Below are 19,669 nucleotides of genomic sequence, written 5' to 3' on the forward strand. Positions count from 1 at the left end.
ACTGTCACACCCATGACTTCTTTTTGAAGCTGGATGTCTCAGAAACTTCTTCCACCTCGTCCTCCTCCTCTTGTACATCCTCTACATGATTTACCCCTGTGTTCTCTCAATCCTGCGCCTGGATCTTCCATGCGGAGGGTGAGGGTGATGATGATGGCCCATCAGGGGTATCCTGTCTGTGCCAGAGCAATTCAGGAAACCTGAAAATATAGGAGAAAACAGTTAGATCGCCAATGCTCCCCATCACCTGTGGGGTCCTGCAGAGTTCCATTCTCTCCCCAATGATCTTCAATCTAAATATGGAGCTGCTGGGAGCTCTCCTAGCCACACACAACATCCACATCCACCAATATGCTGACAACACACAGCTATATCTCAGGATCATCTCCATCAAGGACATCCACAGGCTCGCAACCTGCCTCTCACTGATCCAGTCTTGGATGTCCAGTGCATACTTGAAGCTCAACCTCTGAAAGATCCAATTTCTACTCTTCACCAACAACACTGAACACCCAGTAATGCAAACACGGCTATCAACCATGACCCCTGAGGGCTTCAAACCCAAACTCACCTCCTGCATCAAGTTTCTCACGTTCCACATCGACAAACACCTCTCCTTCAAGTCACATATCTAACAAAACTCAGACAGTTTGGTATCAGCTCTCCCTCCTGCGGAATGTCAAGTCCTTCTTCTGTCTTGACAGCTTCATATCCACTGTTCAACGCTGGTCCTACCCCATCTGTATGGGGGAAATTCCCTCCCTGAAGGCCTCCTGTCATCCTCCTTTGTGCCCCTGAGGAGTGTCCTACACACAGCTGCATTCAGATACAACCATATCACCCAAGCCCTCATCGACCTTCACTGGCTCCAACTGCATGCATGAATTACCTTCAAGTCTTGCTGCACCATCTATAAGGCAGTCACCCTCAGGTCACCCAGCTACCCTGCTAAGAAACTCAGGATCTCTGGAAGACAGAGCACCACCAGAAACCAGGACATGTGCAGACTTGAAATCCAGTGCTGCAAAAAGGAAACAACCAGAAAACAAGCCTTCTCTGTCTACACCCCAAGACTATGGAACCTCCTCGCCATCAGCATCAGTCTCAGCCCCACGCTCTTACAATTCAGAAAATAACTCAAGACCCACCTCTTCAAGGAGTCTCTCCTCCTCAACAAGTAGGCCATCACGTCACCCTTCGCGCCTCCTGAATCACTAGACCCGGCCACCCCTCTCCTTCCCGCCACCCAGTACAGCTGTACCCCTTCTCTGTGCCCCTCTGTATCTTACCTCCCACTGTATATATGTTAAGTTGTTACCTCTGAAAAGCACCCTGCTATGCATCTGTACTGTTGTATACCTTTGTAAAGCACTCTGCTGCTTCTCAAAGTTAAGTCTGTGCTCAACAAATACAATAATAATTACAATAATAATAATAATAATAATCATCATAATAATAATAAATAGAAATGGTTATGACACATGTACAGGGGAAGACATTTTACTTTAAAGTGGTTAGGAAGTTAATACAATGGCTTTACATCTGTTTGCAAACAAGGTGCACTGATCACAGGCAGTGTGGTCACACCAATCATGAGTTGTTGCGTTAAGATGTCTGTACCATCTGTAATTACGTTATGATGTCTGTGAACTTCAGCACAGCCTCAGTAGTGCTGTTGCGTCCGCGATAAAAGTCATAACGTTCATGAATGTCACTGCAGTCATCATGATGTCCACAGAATATGTCCATCTGACTGCAATGCCATACATCTATCCAGACACAAATTAAAAGTGCATGACATGACCACGGCCATTGGCACCTGTTTAGCGATGGACCGTAATGCACTCTTGCCTTGCAGACACATCCGATGTCTGCAAGGCGAGATGCCCCATACATTAAGACACAAACTAGGGGTATGGAATGTTGTGGTATTATGAACATACTTCACAAAATGATGGTATGGGTTGGAATAAGCAGCATGATGTGTATTTAGAAAAAGTGCTATTGACATAATTCATTATGCATGTGTTTAATACTACAGTTAAATGTAACATTCCATTGTACTTATTCTCAAGACCTTACATGACCATAATGAATGGATGTTCCCGATGTGACTTGATAGCATTTATCACTGTTGCTGATACTAACAGTGATGTTGAAGAACATGAGAACATACTCATTGAAATGCAACAGATTATGAAAATTAGTTATCCTTGAGGAAAATGTTCTTACATTAGTCTTTCAAGCTCCCAGGCCACAATAACACATTAATACATTTACATGATAAGGACTAGGGAATAAAGATAATAATAGGGTTGAGTTAGCTAAATAAGCAAGGGAAAGAAATGAATAAATAAAATATTCATGCGAGTTGTGCTGAAACCAAAACTATTTGATTTAAAAAATGAGCCACAGAATGAGCAGCACTGCAGCCAGAACTGCGTGATATCGTGGACAGCTATGTTCTGAGAGGTTGTGCGGTGAGAGATGTGATTTGTTGCCACACACATGAATACCAATAGGGGCATGGGCGTATGATGTAAGCATCAGTCCAATGCGCAGGTGCTCCGAGCAACACGCCTGCATCATCACATGAAGGCGTGTTTAGTTGCCTGGGAACCTAAACAGGGATGACATGGGCACTAGGTGTATGATCAGCTCTTATTACATGTAATGGAACTATCCTCTAAAGGCGGTGGTCTGTATGACATGGGTTGGCTGGGTTGAATTATTTAGGTCTCAAATGGTGCTGTAAAGCCATGCCCTCCAAGGTCAGACGGTGCTCCGTTTAGAAGTTCATTGTTAATTTAACTGACTGAATGTATCTACTGACTCTTCTGTATAAGGCTCATTATGTAAAACCCTGAGGTATCTGTTGGAAGGCAACATATTTCAGACGGGAATGAAATGCCAGTTTCCATGTCCATTTCTGCAAAGTTCTATGGCAAGTTAGGCAGAATTACCACCTACATTCTAAGTTCTTTCACACCTGCAATTAAGACTGTGAATTACTAGGTGATGACTACTGGCCAAACATTCCATCTCCCATTATACATGAATGTAACATGGAGAAAGGAGAACTAGTTCTTGTTCTCTGTGAAATGCAATGTGTGCCAAACTCCATTCTGCACTTGACAAGATGTTCATCTGTGAACAACAGATGCAGTTCATGGTATGATTGTTTATCAAACAACCTACCTTTTACACACGTGTGTATATGGAGGAATTAACAAACGATGTGATAATGATTCCCACAGTGCACTGAACGTAGCCGTGCCTGACAGTGACCTACTAAAGGATGCACTGTTGCTTTTTTATCTCAAGGTGGTATGTCATTTCAACCGGTAAATCCTAGTATATAATCATATTTCATTAGTTAAAACAAAGTATAAATTACTCAAATTTCATGTTGATAGTTTTTATTTCGTGTGGAACATCTATTTGAAAGTAAAATTGAGGTTTCATAATATTTTTGAAACCTTAGAAATCATATTTCGTCCATAAATAAAAGAGATATTAAACACTGTATGACACCATCATTCCTACCACAGAGTGACACCTTGGAAATCATACATCGATTGATACTTTCTGCAGGCACAAGATCAGTACCACCTGTTCCCCACTAAAACTGCCATGAACTTACAAATGTTCCCTTACTATTCACATATTTTAGTTCTTTTAACCAATTTGCAATATTTATTTTCCCCAAAAATGTCAACAGACGCCACAGGAATATGCAGGAAGGACGAAGGTGTGAGTAAAAGTACTCAAATGCAATGAATGCTGAAATTGTGAAATCATTGACATGGGTAAGAAAGAGGTGTCATGCGCTGGATTTGGAAAATGAGACTAGGAAGGGCAGATGTTGAGTTAAGTGCATTCTAGGGACTATGGATAAGACAATGAAGGGGTGAGAGGATTTCTGGAGGACTACTTGGCGTTACAACTTTATCAAATGTCTAATATGGGAAGAATTGTGGGGACAGAGCACTCAAATTGCTGGACAGCATTATCCATATTTTTTCTGGCTGCTAAGACTACATTATTTCACACCATGTTTACAAGATCATTAAGATAACAAAACCATGATCATGCGATCATAAAATCGTCATCAAAAAAGTTTTTGGATTTGTAAAGTAAATCATGAAATAAATTAATGGTGTAATAGTTTGAAAAAGATAAAGTAAGCCGGTTGATGAAAAAAAGTATACTTCACACATTAGCCCATAAATTAGTGTGATCTGTTGGAGCACAGCAGGTTGAAGTGGTGACGATGCAGATCATTATGGCAGCATATGAAGAAGAGTAGGGCTAGTCATTACTTTACATATTTCATGTTTAGTTTACTCTAGACATGTGTTGCATAGCTATACTGTATGTTCGTAGGATTTGTTATTCAGTATCAACTGGTCCTTGTACAAATGCAGGCAGTGCACCATGTGTTGGAAGTTAAGAAAGATGATCCTGACTTAAAGATTCTGCTTTTCTAAAAAGATTGCATCTTAATTTAATCAGACAATGCTACTGCATTCTGCACGCTTGCAAAGTACAGAGATGGTTTTGCATTTTAGGCACCTCCCCCCACTTCATGCGGTAATGGGGAATAAGAACTTCTTTTCATCCATCAGAAATCTGGCCGCGGTATTAATAGGAGTTTTTCCTTTCTCTCTTTAATTGACTTGGCTACCAGCTCTCCAACAACACGGATGTCCGCTTTTTCCAATATCGCGTGGCCGGCCACTAAAGAAACAAAAAGAAACACACAACAATTTTTAAAAAAACATACCTGATGACTTCTTGTCGAATAAAGGTTTCCAAACAGAAACAGTTAAAAAACAAACCACGGCGTCAAGTGATTCACTGATCAGACGAGAGAAAGCTGCAAGTCTTTGTATGTGCTGTGCGTGCGGTTGTTCACATGCAAATGGAAACCAAACAGATCATTTTAAAACATGCAAGGGTGGTGGAACTGCAAATCCAAGGAAAGGGGACAGCTAGATTATTAAGTATTGTATTCCTGAAGTGGGAGAATGGGAGAAAAAGCTCCCCCCAATCTCCCCGCGACCATGGCCCAGAGGATTGCGGCCCAGACACCCACCACAAGATGAATTCGTCTATCTACCAGACGACCAAATACCCTGGTTCAAGAACATAAGGATATGCCCAGCAGCCTGCCCTACTCAAGCCGACACCTGCGGCATGGATGAACTCGACTAAGACCTCAACAACAAGCACCCACATTGTTAGAGATGCCATGGCGACCTAGCCAACTGCCAAGAACACACTTGCCACCATGCACACTGGACACTCACGCACCAACCCACACGAAGAATATATTCAGTGCTATGATGTAGGTGACGGATACACCCACTGACACGCATCTTTATTATTTTTCACATAGGTTTTCCGTAATGCAGAAACGCAAGACGCATAAAGCACTCGCGTATACGCTTGCTGACGCTTCTCCCACCCCTTGCATCGCGATGAGAATATAACGAAGACGTAATACTGCCTATGAAGCCATGTCGCACCACAACACAGGTGCCGTGCATTACACCTCCCCACCTATGAACCAGGCCCAAGTAGGCTGCAAGCAAGAGCCGCCATGAACACTGAATGAGCGAGAGTACAAGTGCTGATCCCGCAGAACGAGCCCAGTGAGAGCTCACAGCCAAGGGGGCAATGTTGCAACTCGTATGCTACCAGCCGGCGCCAAGGTCGCACCTGTAAGCAAAGCCAAGCACACAGAAGCAAAATACAACTTTAAATGTGCAGAATTCTGCCCCAGCCACGGTCTCTCCACACGTGACCAAGCCAACCTGACAGGGTGCCAGACCCACGAGGGAGAAGTCGCCTGGGTCCCACGTCTGGGACACAGGCTGCAAGAATGAAATGACCCAATGGACACCTACAGCGATGGGAATGGTCTGCTCTCAAGCCTATGAGCAAATCCGCACATTGTCTGCACGAACACATAGTTACACATTGTTGCTAGTGACAGGTACACCTCGAGCTGGGAACAACGATGGTCCCAGACTGGGGGGCTCGCGGGTGGACCAATCAGAACATGGGGGCACTCATCACTGACGCCACTAACATTAGCCAATCATTAGGGGGTCTTTGTGTAACAATTTTCAAGTACCTAATAGAAGGGAAAACCCAAGTATACCACCTGACTCATCCTCAACCACTAATACTGTTCTCTATATGTATGCTATACTAACCCTACCACTCGAGGAACCAATCCGGAGTGGCGATAGGTTTTTCACTAACTTTCCCAGGTGACGCAAGTAGCGCTACATACTGAGGCAAAAAGGGCCTGCGAGCCCCACGAATTTTGAGAGTCTGGACGGACGCGTACGATCCTAGACCCATCCCTGCCATTGTTTAATAAACAGCAGAACCACCTTGCTTCTTGTGTGTGTCTCATACTCATTTTTGGGGAACACGGGAGGAGTTGGGGCCTCCCAGCCCGGAGGTCCGCGGACGGCTCAGCCGACCCCGGGATAATCACCCCGACATTCCTCTAGAGTGATATGTAAACTGACTGAAGCGTAAAGCATGGAGGTTACTTTAAGATATCGCTCTGTGTGCTCAGCATGTTAGGAATTACAGATGTTGAGGTTCGTTTATAGTGTGCATTGTGGCAACTGAACCATTGAACAGGCAGTTCTCTGATTCCCAAATAGTCCTGCTGCAACTTCTATAAATGTATGCAAACAAATGGGGGTCTGGGAATCTCTCTACCAGCACAAACACAGCCCAATGACCTGTTCTTGGGTGAATAACCCCTGGGAGAGACTCTACCAAGTCTTTAGCTCACTGTCCTTTTCACAGAGAAGAAATTTCCCTGCATATCAGCCTTTGTCCTGCCCAGGAGCAGTCCAGCGCCGAAATGCTAGGCAATTCTCCTCTGAACAAGAGTACCATCAGTAACCCCATACACGTGTTTCAGCCTTGTTGGGCATCATCAGTGAGGTGAAACTGTTGCCTCTCTAAGAACAGTGAGCAAGGGGTCCACGTCTGGATTGCCCTGTTAACTTAGGGTGAAACCCAAAGTTAATGTATGCAAACAAAGGGGGGTCTGGGAATCTCTCTACCAGCACGAACACAGCCCAATGACCTGTTCTTGGGTGAATAACCCCTGGGAGAGACACTACCAAGTCTTTAGCTCACTGTCCTTTTCACAGAGAAGAAATTTCCCCGCATATCAGCCTTTGTCCTGCCCAGGGGCAGTCCAGCGCCGAAATGCTAGGCAATTCTCCTCTGAACAAGAGTACCATCAGTAACCCCATACACGTGTTTCAGCCTTGTTGGGCATCATCAGTGAGGTGAAACTGTTGCCTCTCTAAGAACAGTGAGCAAGGGGTCCACGTCTGGATTGCCCTGTTAACTTAGGGTGAAGCATAAATTAACTTTGGGTCTAACCCTAAGTTACCAGGGCGATCCAGACGTGGACCCCTTGCTCACTGTTCTTAGAGAGGCGCAGCTTCACCTCACTGATCATGCCCAACAAGGCTGAAAGACGTGTATGGGGTTGCTGTGGTACTCTTGTTCAGAGGAGAATTGCCTAGCATTTTGGTGCTGGACTGCCTCTGGGCAGGACAAAGACTGATATGCGGGGAAATTTCTTCTCTGTGAAAAGAACAGTGAGCTAAAGACTTGGTTGAGACTCTCCCAGGGGCCATTCACCCAAGAACAAGTCAATGGGCTGTGTTTGTGCTGGTAGAGTGTTTCCCAGACCCCCCTTCTTTTGCATAAATTAACTTTGGGTCTAACCCTAAGTTACCAGGGCGATCCAGACGTGGACCCCTTGCTCACTGTTCTTAGAGAGGCGCAGCTTCACCTCACTGATGATGCCCAACAAGGCTGAAACACGTCTATGGGGTTGCTGTGGTACTCTTTTTCAGAGGAGAATTGCCTAGCATTTCGGTGCTGGACTGCCTCTGGGCAGGACAAAGACTGATATGCGGGGAAATTTCTTCTCTGTGAAAATAACAGTGAGCTAAAGACTTGGTTGAGACTCTCCCAGGGGCCATTCACCCAAGAACAAGTCAATGGGCTGTGTTCGTGCTGGTAGAGAGTTTCCCAGACCCCCCTTCTTTTGCATAAATTAACTTTGGGTCTAACCCTAAGTTACCAGGGAGATCCAGACGTGGACCCCTTGCTCACTGTTCTTAGAGAGGCGCAGCTTCACCTCACTGATGATGCCCAACAAGGCTGAAACGCGTGTATGGGGTTGCTGTGGTACTCTTGTTCAGAGGAGAATTGCCTAGCATTTCGGTGCTGGACTGCCTCTGGGCAGGACAAAGACTGATATGCGGGGAAATTTCTTCTCTGTGAAAAGAACAGTGAACTAAAGACTTGGTTGAGACTCTCCCAGGGGCCATTCACCCAAGAACGAGTCAATGGGCTGTGTTCGTGCTGGTAGAGAGTTTCCCAGACCCCCTTTCTTTTGCATAAATTAACTTTGGGTCTAACCCTAAGGTACCAGGGCGATCCAGACGTGGACCCCTTGCTCACTGTTCTTAGAGAGGCGCAGCTTCACCTCTCTGATGATGCCCAACAAGGCTGAAACACGTGTATGGGGTTGCTGTGGTACTCTTGTTCAGAGGAGAATTGCCTAGCATTTCGGTGCTGGACTGCCTCTGGGCAGGACAAAGACTGATATGCGGGGAAATTTCTTCTCTGTGAAAAGAACAGTGTGCTAAAGACTTGGTTGAGACTCTCCCAGGGGCCATTCACCCAAGAACAAGTCAATGGGCTGTGTTCGTGCTGGTAGAGAGTTTCCCAGACCCCCCTTCTTTTGCATAAATTAACTTTGGGTCTAACCCTAAGTTACCAGGGCGATCCAGACGTGGACCCCTTGCTCACTGTTCTTAGAGAGGCGCAGCGTCACCTCACTGATGATGCCCAACAAGGCTGAAACACGTGTATGGGGTTGCTGTGGTACTCTTGTTCAGAGGAGAATTGCCTAGCATTTCGGTGCTGGACTGCCTCTGGGCAGGACAAAGACTGATATGCGGGGAAATTTCTTCTCTGTGAAAAGAACAGTGAGCTAAAGACTTGGTTGAGACTCTCCCAGGGGCCATTCACCCAAGAACAAGTCAATGGGCTGTGTTTGTGCTGGTAGAGAGTTTCCCAGACCCCCCTTCTTTTGCATAAATTAACTTTGGGTCTAACCCTAAGTTACCAGGGCGATCCAGACGTGGAACCCTTGCTCACTGTTCTTAGAGAGGCGCAGCTTCACCTCACTGATGATACCCAACAAGGCTGAAACACGTGTATGGGGTTGCTCTGGTACTCTTGTTCAGAGGAGAATTGCCTAGCATTTCGGTGCTGGACTGCCTCTGGGCAGGACAAAGACTGATATGCGGGGAAATTTCTTCTCTGTGAAAAGAACAGTGAGCTAAAGACTTGGTTGAGACTCTCCCAGGGGCCATTCACCCAAGAACAAGTCAATGGGCTGTGTTCGTGCTGGTAGAGAGTTTCCCAGACCCCCCTTCTTTTGCATAAATTAACTTTGGGTCTAACCCTAAGTTACCAGGGCGATCCAGACGTGGACCCCTTGCTCACTGTTCTTAGAGAGGCGCAGCTTCACCTCACTGATGATGCCCAGCAAGGCTGAAACACGTGTATGGGGTTGCTCTGGTACTCCTGTTCAGAGGAGAATTGCCTAGCATTTCGGTGCTGGACTGCCTCTGGGCAGGACAAAGACTGATATGCGGGGAAATTTCTTCTCTGTGAAAAGAACAGTGAGCTAAAGACTTGGTTGAGACTCTCCCAGGGGCCATTCACCCAAGAACAAGTCAATGGGCTGTGTTCGTGCTGGTAGAGAGTTTCCCAGACACCCCTTCTTTTGCATAAATTAACTTTGGGTCTAACCCTAAGTTACCAGGGCGATCCAGACGTGGACCCCTTGCTCACTGTTCTTAGAGAGGCGCAGCTTCACCTCACTGATGATGCCCAGCAAGGCTGAAACACGTGTATGGGGTTGCTCTGGTACTCCTGTTCAGAGGAGAATTGCCTAGCATTTCGGTGCTGGACTGCCTCTGGGCAGGACAAAGACTGATATGCAGGGAAATTTCTTCCCTGTGAAAAGAACAGTGAGCTAAAGACTTGGTTGAGACTCTCCCAGGGGCCATTCACCCAAGAACAAGTCAATGGGCTGTGTTCGTGCTGGTAGAGAGTTTCCCAGACCCCCCTTCTTTTGCATAAATTAACTTTGGGTCTAACCCTAAGTTACCAGGGCGATCCAGACGTGGACCCCTTGCTCACTGTTCTTAGAGAGGCGCAGCTTCACCTCACTGATGATGCCCAACAAGGCTGAAACACGTGTATGGGGTTGCTCTGGTACTCTTGTTCAGAGGAGAATTGCCTAGCATTTCGGTGCTGGACTGCCTCTGGGCAGGACAAAGACTGATATGCGGGGAAATTTCTTCTCTGTGAAAAGAACAGTGAGCTAAAGACTTGGTTGAGACTCTCCCAGGGGCCATTCACCCAAGAACAAGTCAATGGGCTGTGTTTGTGCTGGTAGAGAGTTTCCCAGACCCCCCTTCTTTTGCATAAATTAACTTTGGGTCTAACCCTAAGTTACCAGGGCGATCCAGACGTGGACCCCTTGCTCACTGTTCTTAGAGAGGCGCAGCTTCACCTCACTGATGATGCCCAACAAGGCTGAAACACGTGTATGGGGTTGCTCTGGTACTCTTGTTCAGAGGAGAATTACCTAGCATTTCGGTGCTGGACTGCCTCTGGGCAGGACAAAGACTGATATGCGGGGAAATTTCTTCTCTGTGAAAAGAACAGTGAGCTAAAGACTTGGTTGAGACTCTCCCAGGGGCCATTCACCCAAGAACAAGTCAATGGGCTGTGTTTGTGCTGGTAGAGAGTTTCCCAGACCCCCCTTCTTTTGCATAAATTAACTTTGGGTCTAACCCTAAGTTACCAGGGCGATCCAGACGTGGACCCCTTGCTCACTGTTCTTAGAGAGGCGCAGCTTCACCTCACTGATGATGCCCAACAAGGCTGAAACACGTGTATGGGGTTGCTGTGGTACTCTTGTTCAGAGGAGAATTGCCTAGCATTTCGGTGCTGGACTGTCTCCGGGCAGGACAAAGACTGACATGCGGGGAAATTTCTTCTCTGTGAAAAGAACAGTGAGCTAAAGACTTGGTTGAGACTCTCCCAGGGGCCTTTCACCCAAGAACAAGTAAATGGGCTGTGTTTGTGCTGGTAGAGAGTTTCCTAGACCCCCCTTCTTTTGCAACTTCTATAAATGTGTCTCAGGAAAACTGGTATTCCCCCCAGTAAAACCAATTAGGATGAGACGTGAATGTTCGCCTCAAATAGAGCCTGCCACCAGATCACAGTGGGGATCGGGAGCCCGATACCCTCAACCTGAACCTGCATAGATATAGAACTATATGTTTTTGTTGCTACTTCTAGTGTGGGTGGACCGTGTGCTCGAAATAGAAAAGAAAGTGTGTTCATTTGAGCATAACATTTCAAAAAGGGAACATTCGCATTTTTAAATAGTTTGTCAGCCGAAGAGCCACACAGCCACCACCTCCCTGCCTATTTCACCTTCCAGTGTGTGCCTGAAGCATAGGTATGCATTGGCATAAGTCGCATTTGTCGAGAGTTGGGACCAGCTGATGTCAGCAGACCCAATCTCGTCACTCATTCAGATCCTGCAAGTGCAGCCCAGTGGTTATATTTTACATTACATGTTCTCTGGAGTGCACATTTAAAACTATACAAACATTATCATGAAGTGCATATAATTCGATATTTATAGGGTTCAGTTTTTTTTTTTTAACATGTTAGCCAAGAGTAATATAAAACGCGTTTCTCAAAAAAAGACAACAGGATTATGCCTTAGTTAGGCTAACAAAGTCATTTGTTTGCATGCTTTCATAATTTTCAGATGACTTCATCAGACATCAGGCACCAAGACAGAAAAAGGTCAGTTGTTGCTGGACTTCACAGCCCAAACCACTGGATGGATTTGGACCAGGTCTGAAACAAGTGTTGACTTGAGGCCTTTTTATGGGTTGGTGATTATTCCGTCCAGTAGTTTTCAAAATATTTGATGTACAATGGGGTGCCCTTTCTCCAAAATAGAAAACTATATCTCGGGTAAATTGCCAAAACGGGGTATTTTTAGAATGGATACAACCGTCATCTTTGTTTTTGCTCGATGTGAGACACAGCCGCGGATATAGCCGAGCATATCAGAAAATGAAACACAGGAAAAAAGCCGATTGCAGGTCAAGAGACATGCAAATGCCATCAGGATAGAGGTGGGGCCAAGGGGTAAGAGAACACCAAATGAAATCCTGGACAGAATAGCAGCAAATAACCAATATTTCAAAGCAAACTGCATCATGTAAACAGCATGTGAAGTGAGGGGAATGGTAGAGGGCAGTGAAGGTGAGGAGGACATCACAGGTGTGTGGGGAGCAGGCACAGATGAGGGGTGGGCAGGAAATCATTTTCCTAGCTGTGTTTCCGATATTCGTGGCAATAATATGACTACAGATAGCCGAGGTAATCTGTAGTTCTGTACCCACAGCTATAGAAAAAAGGCTTTTTTTTAAAAATAAATAGCTATTTTACAGCTACAGTGACATTGGGGGTGAAAAACCACTGGCCATGCAACGTAGAGTGATTATTACTCTATTCTTGCAGCCGGTCATTTTTTTCCCTTTTCTGTGCTGCCTAAATGCGGTTAGTTGGGGTTGGGCAATGTATAACAACAGTCACCAAGAGACCAACCATAAAACATGGGGCTTGTAGCATGCTGCTTAACCAAAGTGTGTGATCATTGGCAAATAATTTAATCTCATTACACATTAACTAAAAATATTGTGAGTTCTCAGAGCCTGATATCTGTTATACATAACAATACCAGAGTCAAAACAGGTCAAAATCAGTTTTTGATTGATGAACGTCTTTGAGCGATGGCTTGCAAGTGTTTTAAAACATAGAAAGGTTGGCCCACCGTGGCTTGTAGTCTGGCAGTGTTTTAAAATGGGCAGTGGGCACGGCCAAAAGCTAGTGGTCTGGTAGTGTTCTAAAATACACAGTGCGCATGGCCATATGTGGAAAAAAGCGATGGAATAACAAATAAAAACACTTTAGTAGCAGGGACATTAAGATGAGCAATACATTGTAACAAAACCTTTGAAATTTAAGGAAAAAACATTAGTTGCAAGGACGTTAAGGTGAGAGTTTAATGCAACAAAACCCCTGAAAGTGAGCTTAAGTCAACCTACCTTTGTGCCCCCTGTTGTGCAGCCTATGCTATGACCGCCATGATGCCATCACAGATGACATCACGGATGCCAGAATTAATGACATCATCTATGACATCAATGCTGGCATCACTGATGACATCACTGGTGACTTTGCTAATAACATCATATTTTACATCAATGAATATTTAACTCATGGCATCAGACATTAGATCACTCTATGTATTTGCCCATATTTAGACCATCCTCATGTTTCTACATGTGTGATATTAGCATTTTAGAATAGTTCATAACAATGAGTACATTGTTTAAAACAGTAAACAGCAACACAAGCATCATTTCACTACCTGTGAAGCTTTACTTTGTAGTACTTTGGTAAAAGATATCTGATTATAAATAGTGCAGTGCCTAAAATGCTCCTTTTTCTGCCAAATATATCAAAGACATGTTCGATACGATATAATCTCTATATACATTTACAAAAACAATTAGTAGAAATAAATAGAAAGAGACACATGTTGGCCCCTAATTATTTACAATGTTTTAAAATATACATATGTAAATACTCAATTGTTTTATTGTAAGAAAAATGTGTACATGTATAATTTTCTAAATGACATGATAAGTGCTTTAAAACAAGGAACAACTATGTATTAGGATATATTTTAGGATTTCCATACAAATATATTGAAAAAAAGTGATTATTACTCTGTAGTTAAATATGTTTAGAAAATAAATTAGGTTTTAAAATTCAACATTTGCTTGAAAACATGTACCTAGATGTATATTTCTTTGTGTGTCCTTTGTAAGTGATTTACATGTCAAAATTGAAATAAAACACATACTGTACAAAGTAAAACTAATCTTTAAATAGTATCCAATGATCCAATGTTTTAATACATTGATGTTTGTGTACATCCTAGATGATGTCATTAGTGATGTCACCAGTGATTTTATAAGGGATGTCACCTTTGATGTAATCTGTGATGTAATCATTGTGCTAATAGGCTGTGCAACAGGGTGTTTGAAGTTAAGGTGGCTTTAGCTAAATTTCAAGGGTTTTGTTGCATTACGTTCTCACCTTAACATCCCTGGAACTAAAGTTTTTTCCTTGACTATATATATACAATTTACTATAAACACTTGATTTGACACCCAACACGGTTTCATGGATTCTACACAGCTAGAGATATGACCCTATTGGATAAAGAGGATAGGCCTCATCACGAGTTGGTCTGTAGCCCTTAAGAAATGCAGTGGTAACGGTATTATCGCAGCATTTAAGGGCTGACTCTATCACGAGTTGGGTGCTAAATGTGTTGTTTTACCTCCAGCTTTTTTCTGGAGGTGAAAATCCCATTTAAAGCCCTGTTTTCGGGGGTATTACTGACGGCAGTATTAGCTCTCAAAATGCCCCATTGGTTCCAATGGACCCAATGGGGAATGGGGATTTACCGTTAACGCCCAACCCATGATCCAGCGGTAATACCCCAGACCCGTTGGAGCTAAGGATATTACAGCCGGGATACTGCCCAACTCGTGATGAGGTTCTATGTACCTTGCACAACATAGATCCTTGGCCAACTATGCATTTTACAAGCTTATGAGGTGATATGAACACATAGGGTGTCACTAATACCAACTGGTAACTCACGCAGATACAATATAGTGGGATACACCTGAGGATAGACAGCATATGAATGCGTTGTCAACCTTTAAGGTTGCTGCTATTCTGTAGCTTTATTTTTGCCCACTACCCATTATGGGTTTTAAAAAAATGGTTTTCGCTAAATGTGAGCAACATCTTATGCATTATGTGACCTTTGTGGTTAGGGACACATACATAAAGTCCAATATACCCTTTCGGTTCACCTTGGTATGGTACAATAAATTTGATGTGTGCAGACGCCATTCCCAAAACACCTCATGTATACCTAATATTAATGGTACATCTTTTTTCCCCGTACTTACATCTGAGCATTGCAGACCTCAGACACACACAAGGTTTCTATGTTATTCAACAAATTTGGATAAACAGGACTCTAAATGCAACCGGAATGGATAACTAGTTGCACTTCACATTGGACACTTCAAGATGGCCACCACATTCGAGATCTCTTGAATGGGCAGTAGTTGATGACTTTTCTAACTGTTGGTGAACACACACCTCTTTCTTTTTATCTCTTTCTTTTTTGTATGCTATTTAAATATGTGTATGCAGATGGGCAAACCATGTGACCAAGCATCGAATTGTTGCAAAATGTTGTTTTCTTTGCCACTGCTTCCCCTGCTGCTTTTGCTGAGCTGGGTCAATATTTTAATACAATTTTGTAATAAAGAAGATATTTTAACTCCTTATTTTAGACTCAACATTGCCATGGATTGCGTTGACTGTGAGTGTGACCGGACCTGCACAAGCAAGATATAGATATGTATATATATTCAAAGTATATTTTATTCTGCTGTAATTTCTTTAAATTTACAGGGTAATTCATAGAATTTCGCAGAAAAGTGTCGCAAGCGGCTGGCGCAGAGTGTCCGCGTGCGATTGTCTGCGCCAGCCGCGTGCGCTAAAATCGATTTCCGCGCACAGCGCATTCATGGATTTTCGCATCCAAAACCAGCCGTGGCGCAGCGTGGTGCAGCGACCCTGCAGCAGCGCCAGTTACGCCCGCAAGAACGCCCTCGCGCAAGTAAAAGCCCCAAATAATCGCAAAGGGCTGCGCTAACCCTGGACCAGTTCACCGGGCTGGCAAACAGCAAACGCCAAGCGGGGAACGTGTATTTCAGTGGTTCGCGGGAAGTTCCACACGCGATTGTCCTGTGTACGTGTGCATCAGGGGTGCGCGGGAAGTTCCACACCAAAATCAGCAGGGTACATGTATTCCATGGGTGTGCGGGAAGTTCCACACGCGATTACAGCAGGGTACGTGTATTTCAGGGGTGCGCGGGAAGTCCCACACGCGATTGGCCCCGTGCGAGCAGGGTACGTGTATTTCAGGGGTGCGCGGGAAGTTCCACACGCGATTGGCCCCGTGCAAGCAGGCTACGTGTATTACAGGGGTGCGCGGGAAGTTCCACACGCGATTTCATCAGGGTACGTGTATTTCAGGGGTGCGCGGGAAGTTCCACACGCGATTGGCCCCGTGCAAGCAGGGTACGTGTATTTCAGGGGTGCGCGGGAAGTTCCACACGGGATTTCATCAGGGTACGTGTATTTCAGGGGTGCGCGGGAAGTCCCACATGCGATTGGCCCAGTGCGAGCAGGGTACGTGTATTCCATGGGTGCGCGGGAAGTTCCACACGCGATTTCAGCAGGGTACGTGTATTCCAGGGGTGCGAGGGAAGTTCCACACGCGATTTCAGCATGGTACGTGTATTTCAGGGGTGCGCGGGAAGTTCCACACGCGATTGGCCCAGTGCGAGCAGGGTACGTGTATTCCATGGGTGCGCGGGAAGTTCCACACGCGATTTCAACAGGGTACGTGTATTTCAGGGGTGCGCGGGAAGTTCCACACGCGATTTCAGCAGGGTATGTGAATTTCAGGGGTGCGCGGGAAGTTCCACACGCGATTGGCCCAGTGCGAGCAGGGTACGTGTATTCCATGGGTGCGCGGGAAGTTCCACACGCGATTTCAACAGGGTACGTGTATTTCAGGGGTGCGCGGGAAGTTCCACACGCGATTTCAGCAGGGTATGTGAATTTCAGGGGTGCGCGGGAAGTTCCACACGCGATTGGCCCAGTGCGAGCAGGGTACGTGTATTCCATGGGTGCGTGGGAAGTTCCACACGCGATTTTAGCAGGGTACGTGTATTTCAGGGGTGCGCGTGAAGTTCCACACGCGATTCCATCAGGGTACGTGTATTTCAGGGGTGCGCGGGAAGTCCCACACGCGATTGGCCCCGTGCGAGCAGGGTACGTGTATTTCAGGGGTGCGCGGGAAGTTCCACACGCGATTGGCCCCGTGCAAGCAGGCTACGTGTATTACAGGGGTGCGCGGGAAGTTCCACACGCGATTTCATCAGGGTACGTGTATTTCAGGGGTGCGCGGGAAGTTCCACACGCGATTGGCCCCGTGCAAGCAGGGTACGTGTATTTCAGGGGTGCGCGGGAAGTTCCACACGCGATTTCATCAGGGTACGTGTATTTCAGGGGTGCGCGGGAAGTCCCACATGCGATTGGCCCAGTGCGAGCAGGGTACGTGTATTCCATGGGTGCGCGGGAAGTTCCACACGCGATTTCAGCAGGGTACGTGTATTCCAGGGGTGCGAGGGAAGTTCCACACGCGATTTCAGCATGGTACGTGTATTTCAGGGGTGCGCGGGAAGTTCCACACGCGATTGGCCCAGTGCGAGCAGGGTACGTGTATTCCATGGGTGCGCGGGAAGTTCCACACGCGATTTCAACAGGGTACGTGTATTTCAGGGGTGCGCGGGAAGTTCCACACGCGATTTCAGCAGGGTATGTGAATTTCAGGGGTGCGCGGGAAGTTCCACACGCGATTGGCCCAGTGCGAGCAGGGTACGTGTATTCCATGGGTGCGCGGGAAGTTCCACACGCGATTTCAACAGGGTACGTGTATTTCAGGGGTGCGCGGGAAGTTCCACACGCGATTTCAGCAGGGTATGTGAATTTCAGGGGTTCTGGGGAGTACTACACGTGAATTGGCCGTGTGGGTCCTCCCAGGTGTACGCTCGACAACCTCCACGGCCCCTGCAGGCAGCTCACACCACGGGGGACTACCCTGCACCCCTGCTCATGTCCCGCAGGTAACCCATCCACCATGGGCATGCCCCCCAGCCAACCCACATGTCACCTTGCACTACTGATCAACAATGCATGTCTCCCACCACCCCCACCCCCCAGCAGTGCAGGGGCAGCCTCCACCAGGCCCCCACCCATGTCTACCACCACCCCCACCCCCCAGCCACCATGGGCATCCCCCACCAGGCCCCCACTCATGTCTCCCACAACCCCCACCCCCACAGCAGTGTGGGGCACCCTCCACCAGGCCCCCACTCATGTCCAACCCATGTCTCCCACCACCCCCACCCCCCAGCAGTGCAGGGGCAGCACCACCAGGCCCCCACTCATGTCCAACTCATGTCTCCCACCACCCCCACCCCCCAACAGTGCAGGGGCAGCACCACCAGGCCCTCACTCATGTCCAACTCATGTCTCCCACCCACCCCCACCCCCCAGCCACCATGGACAGCCCCCACCAGGCCCCCACTCATGTCTCCCACCCACCCCCACCCCCCAGCCACCATGGGCACCCTCCACCAGGCCCCCACTCATGTCTCCCACCACCCCCACCCCCCAGCAGTGTGGGGCACCCTCCACCAGGCCCCCACTCATGTCTCCCACCACCCCCACCCCCCAGCAGTGTGGGGCACCCTCCACCAGGCCCCCACTCATGGCCCCTATCACCCCCACCCCCCAGCATCCAGGGGCACCCTCCACCAGGCCCCCACTCATGTCTCCCACCACCCCCACCCCCCAGCAGTGTGGGGCACCCTCCACCAGGCCCCCACTCATGGCCCCTATCACCCCCACCCCCCAGCATCCAGGGGCACCCTCCACCAGGCCCCCACTCATGTCTCCCACCACCTCCATCCCACAGCAGTGCAGGGGCACCCTCCACCAGGCCCCCACTCAAGGCCCCTATCACCCCCACCCCCAGCATCCAGGGGCACCCTCCACCAGGCCCCCACTCATGTCTCCCACCACCCTCACCCCCCAGCAGTGCAGGGGCACTCTCCACCAGGCCCCCACCCATGTCTCCCACCACCCCCACCCCCCAGCAGTGCAGGGGCAGCCTCCACCAGGCCCCCACTCATGTCCCCCTGCACCCCCACCCCCCAGCATCCAGGGGCACCCTCCACCAGGCCCCCACTCATGTCTCCCACCACCCCCACCCCCCAGCAGTGCAGGGGCAGCACCACCAGGCCCCCACTCATATCCAACTCATGTCTCCCACCCACCCCCACCCCCCAGCCACCATGGGCACCCTCCACCAGGCCCCCACTCATGTCCAACTCATGTCTCCCACCACCCCCACCCCCCAGCAGTGTGGGGCACCCTCCACCAGGCCCCCACCCATGTCTCCCACCACCCCCATCCCCAGCCACCATGGGCAGCCCCCACCAGGCCCCCACTCATGTCTCCCACCCAGCGCCACCCCCCAGCCACCATGGGCACCCTCCACCAGGCCTCCACTCATGTCTCCCACCCACCCCCACCCCCCAGCCACCATGGGCACCCTCCACCAGGCCTCCACTCATGTCTCCCACCCACCCCCACCCCCCAGCCACCATGGGCAGCCCCCACCAGGCCCCACTCATGTCTCCCACCCCCCCACCCCCCAGCAGTGTGGGGCACCCTCCACCAGGCCCCCACCCATGTCTCC

General features: G+C 47.8%; 1 protein-coding gene across 2 annotated transcripts in view; it reads right to left on the bottom strand.

Moving 5' to 3' along the window:
- Positions 1 to 3,402: 3,402 nt before the first annotated feature.
- The window catches only part of IQCM (IQ motif containing M), a 1,823,621-nt gene continuing 1,807,354 nt past the window's right edge, over positions 3,403 to 19,669 (bottom strand). For both annotated transcript variants that reach the window (XM_069631255.1, XM_069631254.1), the window contains exon 15: positions 3,403 to 4,740. In XM_069631255.1, coding sequence (XP_069487356.1) covers positions 4,625 to 4,740 — 116 coding nt within the window. In that variant the 3' untranslated portion in view covers positions 3,403 to 4,624. The remainder of the gene's footprint in view (positions 4,741 to 19,669) is intronic.

This window comes from Ambystoma mexicanum, chromosome 6q (assembly GCF_040938575.1).
Source record: "Ambystoma mexicanum isolate Mex_15411 chromosome 6q, UKY_AmexF1_1, whole genome shotgun sequence".
Taxonomy (NCBI): Eukaryota; Metazoa; Chordata; class Amphibia; order Caudata; family Ambystomatidae; genus Ambystoma; species Ambystoma mexicanum.